Below are 9,897 nucleotides of genomic sequence, written 5' to 3'. Positions count from 1 at the left end.
AAACAGAAGTTATGTTAATAAAATTATCTTTAAAACCAACAGCAGACTACCCTACGGTCAGTACCTAAACTTGTACCTATAACATAACTTTTAAAATTGTAAAAACTAAAATTCCTATGACGACAACATCAAAGACAACAAACCATATTAAAACAATCAGCATGAACAAGGACATCGCGAAAACAGAAGTTATGTTAATAAAATTATCTTTAAAACCAACAGCAGACTACCCTACGGTCAGTACCTAAACATGTACCTATAACATAACTTTTAAAATTGTAAAAACTAAAATTCCTATGACGACAACATCAAAGACAACAAACCATATTAAAACAATCAGCATGAACAAGGACATCGCGAAAACAGAAGTTATGTTAATAAAATTATCTTTAAAACCAACAGCAGACTACCCTACGGTCAGTACCTAAACTTGTACCTATAACATAACTTTTAAAATTGTAAAAACTAAAATTCCTATGACGACAACATCAAAGACAACAAACCATATTAAAACAATCAGCATGAACAAGGACATCGCGAAAACAGAAGTTATGTTAATAAAATTATCTTTAAAACCAACAGCAGACTACCCTACGGTCAGTACCTAAACTTGTACCTATAACATAACTTTTAAAATTGTAAAAACTAAAATTCCTATGACGACAACATCAAAGACAACAAACCATATTAAAACAATCAGCATGAACAAGGACATCGCGAAAACAGAAGTTATGTTAATAAAATTATCTTTAAAACCAACAGCAGACTACCCTACGGTCAGTACCTAAACTTGTACCTATAACATAACTTTTAAAATTGTAAAAACTAAAATTCCTATGACGACAACATCAAAGACAACAAACCACATTAAAACAATCAGCATGAACAAGGACATCGCGAAAACAGAAGTTATGTTAATAAAATTATCTTTAAAACCAACAGCAGACTACCCTACGGTCAGTACCTAAACTTGTACCTATAACATAACTTTTAAAATTGTAAAAACTAAAATTCCTATGACGACAACATCAAAGACAACAAACCACATTAAAACAATCAGCATGAACAAGGACATCGCGAAAACAGAAGTTATGTTAATAAAATTATCTTTAAAACCAACAGCAGACTACCCTACGGTCAGTACCTAAACTTGTACCTATAACATAACTTTTAAAATTGTAAAAACTAAAATTCCTATGACGACAACATCAAAGACAACAAACCATATTAAAACAATCAGCATGAACAAGGACATCGCGAAAACAGAAGTTATGTTAATAAAATTATCTTTAAAACCAACAGCAGACTACCCTACGGTCAGTACCTAAACTTGTACCTATAACATAACTTTTAAAATTGTAAAAACTAAAATTCCTATGACGACAACATCAAAGACAAAAAACCATATTAAAACAATCAGCATGAACAAGGACATCGCGAAAACAGAAGTTATGTTAATAAAATTATCTTTAAAACCAACAGCAGACTACCCTACGGTCAGTACCTAAACTTGTACCTATAACATAACTTTTAAAATTGTAAAAACTAAAATTCCTATGACGACAACATCAAAGACAACAAACCATATTAAAACAATCAGCATAAACAAGGACATCGCGAAAACAGAAGTTATGTTAATAAAATTATCTTTAAAACCAACAGCAGACTACCCTACGGTCAGTACCTAAACTTGTACCTATAACATAACTTTTAAAATTGTAAAAACTAAAATTCCTATGACGACAACATCAAAGACAACAAACCATATTAAAACAATCAGCATAAACAAGGACATCGCGAAAACAGAAGTTATGTTAATAAAATTATCTTTAAAACCAACAGCAGACTACCCTACGGTCAGTACCTAAACTTGTACCTATAACATAACTTTTAAAATTGTAAAAACTAAAATTCCTATGACGACAACATCAAAGACAACAAACCATATTAAAACAATCAGCATGAACAAGGACATCGCGAAAACAGAAGTTATGTTAATAAAATTATCTTTAAAACCAACAGCAGACTACCCTACGGTCAGTACCTAAACTTGTACCTATAACATAACTTTTAAAATTGTAAAAACTAAAATTCCTATGACGACAACATCAAAGACAACAAACCATATTAAAACAATCAGCATGAACAAGGACATCGCGAAAACAGAAGTTATGTTAATAAAATTATCTTTAAAACCAACAGCAGACTACCCTACGGTCAGTACCTAAACTTGTACCTATAACATAACTTTTAAAATTGTAAAAACTAAAATTCCTATGACGACAACATCAAAGACAACAAACCATATTAAAACAATCAGCATGAACAAGGACATCGCGAAAACAGAAGTTATGTTAATAAAATTATCTTTAAAACCAACAGCAGACTACCCTACGGTCAGTACCTAAACTTGTACCTATAACATAACTTTTAAAATTGTAAAAACTAAAATTCCTATGACGACAACATCAAAGACAACAAACCATATTAAAACAATCAGCATGAACAAGGACATCGCGAAAACAGAAGTTATGTTAATAAAATTATCTTTAAAACCAACAGCAGACTACCCTACGGTCAGTACCTAAACTTGTACCTATAACATAACTTTTAAAATTGTAAAAACTAAAATTCCTATGACGACAACATCAAAGACAACAAACCATATTAAAACAATCAGCATGAACAAGGACATCGCGAAAACAGAAGTTATGTTAATAAAATTATCTTTAAAACCAACAGCAGACTACCCTACGGTCAGTACCTAAACTTGTACCTATAACATAACTTTTAAAATTGTAAAAACTAAAATTCCTATGACGACAACATCAAAGACAACAAACCATATTAAAACAATCAGCATGAACAAGGACATCGCGAAAACAGAAGTTATGTTAATAAAATTATCTTTAAAACCAACAGCAGACTACCCTACGGTCAGTACCTAAACTTGTACCTATAACATAACTTTTAAAATTGTAAAAACTAAAATTCCTATGACGACAACATCAAAGACAACAAACCATATTAAAACAATCAGCATGAACAAGGACATCGCGAAAACAGAAGTTATGTTAATAAAATTATCTTTAAAACCAACAGCAGACTACCCTACGGTCAGTACCTAAACTTGTACCTATAACATAACTTTTAAAATTGTAAAAACTAAAATTCCTATGACGACAACATCAAAGACAACAAACCATATTAAAACAATCAGCATGAACAAGGACATCGCGAAAACAGAAGTTATGTTAATAAAATTATCTTTAAAACCAACAGCAGACTACCCTACGGTCAGTACCTAAACTTGTACCTATAACATAACTTTTAAAATTGTAAAAACTAAAATTCCTATGACGACAACATCAAAGACAACAAACCATATTAAAACAATCAGCATGAACAAGGACATCGCGAAAACAGAAGTTATGTTAATAAAATTATCTTTAAAACCAACAGCAGACTACCCTACGGTCAGTACCTAAACTTGTACCTATAACATAACTTTTAAAATTGTAAAAACTAAAATTCCTATGACGACAACATCAAAGACAACAAACCATATTAAAACAATCAGCATGAACAAGGACATCGCGAAAACAGAAGTTATGTTAATAAAATTATCTTTAAAACCAACAGCAGACTACCCTACGGTCAGTACCTAAACTTGTACCTATAACATAACTTTTAAAATTGTAAAAACTAAAATTCCTATGACGACAACATCAAAGACAACAAACCATATTAAAACAATCAGCATGAACAAGGACATCGCGAAAACAGAAGTTATGTTAATAAAATTATCTTTAAAACCAACAGCAGACTACCCTACGGTCAGTACCTAAACTTGTACCTATAACATAACTTTTAAAATTGTAAAAACTAAAATTCCTATGACGACAACATCAAAGACAACAAACCATATTAAAACAATCAGCATGAACAAGGACATCGCGAAAACAGAAGTTATGTTAATAAAATTATCTTTAAAACCAACAGCAGACTACCCTACGGTCAGTACCTAAACTTGTACCTATAACATAACTTTTAAAATTGTAAAAACTAAAATTCCTATGACGACAACATCAAAGACAACAAACCATATTAAAACAATCAGCATGAACAAGGACATCGCGAAAACAGAAGTTATGTTAATAAAATTATCTTTAAAACCAACAGCAGACTACCCTACGGTCAGTACCTAAACTTGTACCTATAACATAACTTTTAAAATTGTAAAAACTAAAATTCCTATGACGACAACATCAAAGACAACAAACCATATTAAAACAATCAGCATGAACAAGGACATCGCGAAAACAGAAGTTATGTTAATAAAATTATCTTTAAAACCAACAGCAGACTACCCTACGGTCAGTACCTAAACTTGTACCTATAACATAACTTTTAAAATTGTAAAAACTAAAATTCCTATGACGACAACATCAAAGACAACAAACCATATTAAAACAATCAGCATGAACAAGGACATCGCGAAAACAGAAGTTATGTTAATAAAATTATCTTTAAAACCAACAGCAGACTACCCTACGGTCAGTACCTAAACTTGTACCTATAACATAACTTTTAAAATTGTAAAAACTAAAATTCATTTAAGTTTTTCATTTAAGCCTTTGGTATATTTTATTGTAAATTACAAAACTTTGTGAGTTTAGAACATTTTCCTAGTCATAGCATTGGCAATTACTGGAGCATTTCTTTTTATTTTTGTTCTTTTGAGTCTCTGTCTACTTTGCAAATATAAAAACAAAGTTCCATGTAAGTATAAGTTAAGATTTAACAAAGTTCCATGTAAGTATAAGTTAAGAGTATTGTCTGTTTATTAACATCCGACATTTGAGTATACCCAACTTAATTTTAATTTTTTTAACAGCAAAATCTTAACATGAATACAGAGAAGAAATTAATTGTAAGTAAATTTTAAAATATTTTGATATATTTTTGCGTTAATTTTTTACTTGCAAGAAAGGCAATAAATAGTCTTCTTATTTGTTTAATAATGCAAACTGAAAATAAAATGTTTAGGTCGCGCATTCGACCTTCCCACATCAAGGATAAATGTATGTACAAATAAAAAGGTCTAACCAAAAATTTGTGGTTTAAAAAATGTTTTTGCACTTATTTTATAAAGATGAACGCGCTGTAATTTCCATTTAAATTCACTTTAATTTCAGACAAAGGTTAACAGTAGTATGTAGCCTAAGTTATATGCAGGAAAATTGTACTATGTTAACAGTTTGCCATTTCTTATTGATGTTTCTTTTTTACATGGCTTACAATTTTAAAACAAATTCTTTTTTTACAGTCGAATCAGAACATGAATATGCTGAAATGGTGGCAAGTATGTATATTTTAATATCTCGTTTAATAAACTATATTAAAATATACAAAGAACCAACTTACTAATATTTAATTATACGCAAAACAGTCAAAAAATCTGGCTATAAGATATATTTCTAGCTATTTAATTTAAAAAGGATTGCATTAAACTTAAGCTAAGTTTGGTTTGAATATAAAAAAAACAATTATCATTTTGCTAGCCTAACTTTGAGTTATTCAGCTAAATTTTTTTTTTAAGTGGCCCCAAAGCAGCTCTCAAGCGGGGCTTACTCTAACCTTTAACTTAGTTGGGTCAGGTATCACTTATAGCCTAGGTTTGTTTAGCAATTAAAAATATATTTTTGGTGTTAAATTTAAATTTATTCTTCCAGTCGAACCAGAAAATCGATGTACAGAAGTTGTAGTACGTAAGTTAACGTGCATTTGCACAACTTGAAAATAATTTATTTCTTTAATTTAATTATTTTAATTAATACCAACGGTTTTTAACTTAACATTTTACGATATTTACCTCTTTAAACTCGCTTTAGTTCCGCAATAAAGTTAATATCATTTTAGCTGTGTAAAACTCGTTTAATTTATGTTTTCTATTATACCATACCACAAGTTACCAATATAGTCGCCTGATTTAAAAAAATGGGATTTTAATTATACACAACTTGATTGTTATTACGTTAATTTATTGACTTATTATTGTTGTCAGCTGTGTTATAATAAGTATGTATTTTTAATCATTTTTTATAGATTTAGTTACACTCTTCTTAAAATTCTTACGCGCGTGTTTTTTAAAATAAGTTAAAATAAAAAATAATAATTTAAGGTGGTCATGAAGTAAGTGAGTAATATTAAAAATTAATTTTACAGGTATTTTTGATAAAATTTACTTTTTTTTGGCTTTTCTTGTTTTAAAACCTTGTTATTTTCGATTAAGAAAGTTTGTTAATTTTTTTCTTTTGTGTAAAGTAATATTTTTTAATTTTTTTGTAAGCTAATTATACTGTAATATTCTTTTTGTTATTGTCTCCACATTTAAAAATGTATTTTTTCTTAATAACAAAGTTAATTTTAAGAATTCTAACTATTGCAAATTTATTAGTTACCACACATTTTAAAAATGTTTATTAACTGGTTTTGTTTAAAAACTTTTTGATTTATTTAAAAGCTTAATCTAAATATTTTTTTTAGTTTTTAAATATTAAACAATAAATCAATTTAAATTACCTAATTTATTTTTTTTTTAAATTTTTAAATCAACTTAATCGTCAGTTTAGCCAGTATTTTTTCGCCGAGTCATGATATTTTTGGACTAAAATAGTCCAAAGCCCAGAAAAAAGTGGACATGGAAACAGGCTATGTGTGGCCAAACTTTTTATTTTTACAATAAGTGAATTAAAACTAGCTGTACACTTATTTTCACCTTATTAGGTTTATTACAAAAAATAGTTGTAACAATGTTTTATCTACACACAATACAAATTAACAAAATAATTTACATTTCACCACGACTTTCAAATTCAATTTATTAAGTAGTGCTAAGGTAAGGTTTGTTAACGACTGCTCAAAGGCGCCACAGCGTGGAAGCGGTGGGAATCGAACGTGGAACCTAAGTTTTAATTTAAAAATACAGCGCAACGTTGGTTTAACTTTATAACAATTTAAACGAAATTTAAACGATGAAAAAATATAAAACTTATTGAATGTAGAACTAAATTTAATTATTCCCGTATATACCAAGCCAAAAACTGAATACTCGGCTGTTGTCACTTGTTAGTTTTAATGTTTTGCGTTATTTTGTGAAAAACTTAAAAAATAGCACTTTTAACATTTTAAACCCAATAATACATTTTTACACAACTAATTTTAGCGATTTATGCAAATATAAACTACACAATATCACCATAAATTAATAAAAAAAATATGTTAATACTTTTATTAATACAATTAAAAGATAAAAATGACGGCTTTATTTAAAGTGACTGGTTATATGCCGACTGCCTCAGCACATAAAACCACTAGCGCCCTTTCGCGGATATTCGTTACGAAGCGTTGATTTGAAATAGCAGCAGTCTTTAAACGGCAATCAAATGAAAAATTATTAACAGTCCAGTAGTTCTATCTCAATAAAGTAAAACAACGACTTTTTTACCTTAATCTAAGATGTCTAAAAAGGTTAAGAAAGCAAAGTTCGGTCTACAAAGAGAAAATAATAAAACATTTTATATTTAAAAATGCAACAAACAAAAGTAAGCTAATTTGTATAAAAATCAACCACTACACATCCTTTTCATGTCGAAATTTATTTATAAATAACACACAGCCTGTTAATTACTTTTAACTATTTGCCTAAATTGCCCAAATTACATAAACTTGTATTCACCTTTGCTAAATGCACAAAAACAAGAGTGAAACCAAGTCGCTCAGACATCATTACTTCCTTGGCAGAATTTAAAATGACGTCATCATATACGTAACACAGAAAAAATAAACAAAGGGGCAAAAATAGAAACAGTGGTGCTACAGAACGATAAACATGCACGATGGGGTTAGTAATAGATTGGTTAGTACTAGGGTCGAAACTACAACTAGTGGCCTAGCTCAAGCAGATTATTCACATCCTTCAATAGAGTTGGGGACTCTGGCGAAATAAGATGATTGTATCGTCTGAGATCAAAATAAAAAGAAAATATTTTTTAGATTTTGTTACAAAAAGATATTTCGACCAAGGCAGTTTAGATAAACATGTGCTTTTCAAACATGCTTACAATAACTTAAAAACAAATAAACAGTTTGAATATAAAAAACCTTCAGCTACGAAGTAAAAGTATACCATATAATAATACTTAAGTTTTAAAAAAGAAATTATATATATATATTATATATGTATACATTTATATATAAAAGTAAACGAAAACTTTGTGGCTAAGGAACTAAAATTTGATCAATATCAACAAATAAAATATATATTTTTTTAATTGTAGAAAATTTAAATACACCCACGTTTCAAAATCCGTCTTATACCATTGAGATAAAAGAAGCAAGCGTATTATCTTAAAATACCTGAAAACTTTGCCGGTTTGGTCGACCAAAAATTTATGAAAATTCCACTCAATATCGTTGGGGCTTATTGGATCATAAAATAATCTCGCTTTTGGTGAAAATTTTTTCGACACAACACTACATTGTTCCTGTTATATAATAAAAAAAATCTTGTGGCATTGTCAACAATAAAATTTTTTGTCTCTAATAATTGGAATAGACTATAGTAATGCTGATTTAATTTTTTATAATGGTTTTAAAGCTAATGTCAATAAAAGAGATGTAGTTTTTTTTAAACGTAAACTTACCCTCATAAATTGAAATAAGGGGTGAGCGTTCTCTCCGTTAACTTCTATCTTTTCAAAAATCGGAAAATTCGGAACATAACCATTACCAGGACGTATATGCTCTAACATCCTTAATATTTCGTCGTTCCTACCAGGCTCCTAGTAAAAAATAATTTGCTTTTACTGAAAAAAATGTGTTGAACGTGTATAGGTTATCGCAAACAGTAACGAAAAATATTTTCAATGAAACTAATTGGAACACTTGCGCTTCATCCTTTCTAATTCTCCCATGTATTTTATGGTCCTAAATTTTCACAAGAACCACAAGTGATTCAAATCTTTCCTACGTTTAAGCGCGTTTTTTAATCAAAAATGCTTTAAAAATGAAATACGATCAAGATTAAAGTTTTGTTGTTACCTGTAAGCCAAATTGATTACACGGAAAAGCAAGAACTGTGACTCCATTCATATTGTGCAGTGCATTTAATTTGAGGTACTGCCAAGTTGCACCTCAAAAAGAAGCTGTGTTGATAATAAGCAACACCTGACCTGCAAAAATTTAACATTGTATATATTAATTTAATTTTTAATGGTGTAATGGCTACTGGCCAACATTTAAGTCAATTTATATAGTCCAGTTGTGCAATATAACGGTCGTAGTATAAGGGAGTCGAAATGTTTAGGGTTTGAGCCCCGAGCGAATTAGATTAAACAATACTTTAAACGCTGTTGTTTTAAAAATTAGATTAAACAATACTTTAAACGCTGTTGTTACCTCTAAATTCGTTTAGATGTCTGGTGTTATTCCATAAATCTACAAACACGTGGTCTTCAACGTATATCGAATTTGCATCCTCGTTACACTTCGATCTCCTGCTAATTTCCCTATGACCTTGAGAAGGTGTTGGGCAGTTAAAAAACAGCGCGACTACAAAGGCCAGTAACGCCCTCTGCAGTACCGCCATCTTTTTAAAGTCCCGTTTGCAACTTATTCGGTTCTATTGTTACTTATGCTAAGTAAAAAAAATATGTTGACTTTTATTTCAATACACACACATTTGTCTTGGTTTATTTGAGATTTATCTAAAACTATTAGATTTCTTTAAAACTTAACTTTTATAATTAAAATATATATTCGAAACAAAAGCCCAGTTAAATTATTTAAACGCTGCTGCTTTAAACTGCTGAAATAAAAAGCATCGAAGCACTT

The 9,897-nt window shown here is 29.5% G+C and overlaps 1 protein-coding gene across 1 annotated transcript; it reads right to left on the bottom strand.

Moving 5' to 3' along the window:
• Positions 1 to 7,642: 7,642 nt before the first annotated feature.
• LOC145755683 (glutathione peroxidase-like) lies at positions 7,643 to 9,719 on the bottom strand. The gene is made up of 5 exons (XM_082571938.1): positions 9,463 to 9,719; positions 9,106 to 9,236; positions 8,709 to 8,846; positions 8,422 to 8,549; positions 7,643 to 8,025 (listed from the first exon to the last, which is right to left on the bottom strand). Exons 1-5 carry the CDS (start codon positions 9,650 to 9,652, stop codon positions 7,947 to 7,949), a joined length of 666 nt encoding a protein of 221 aa, XP_082428064.1. The 5' UTR covers positions 9,653 to 9,719; the 3' UTR covers positions 7,643 to 7,946.
• Between the last annotated feature and the right edge of the window lie 178 nt (positions 9,720 to 9,897).

This window comes from Corella eumyota, chromosome 1 (genome assembly GCF_963082875.1).
Source record: "Corella eumyota chromosome 1, kaCorEumy4.1, whole genome shotgun sequence".
In the NCBI taxonomy this organism is placed as follows: Eukaryota; Metazoa; Chordata; class Ascidiacea; order Phlebobranchia; family Corellidae; genus Corella; species Corella eumyota.
Note: the sequence above shows the minus strand (reverse complement) of the source record. Positions and strands in the feature narration are given on the sequence as shown.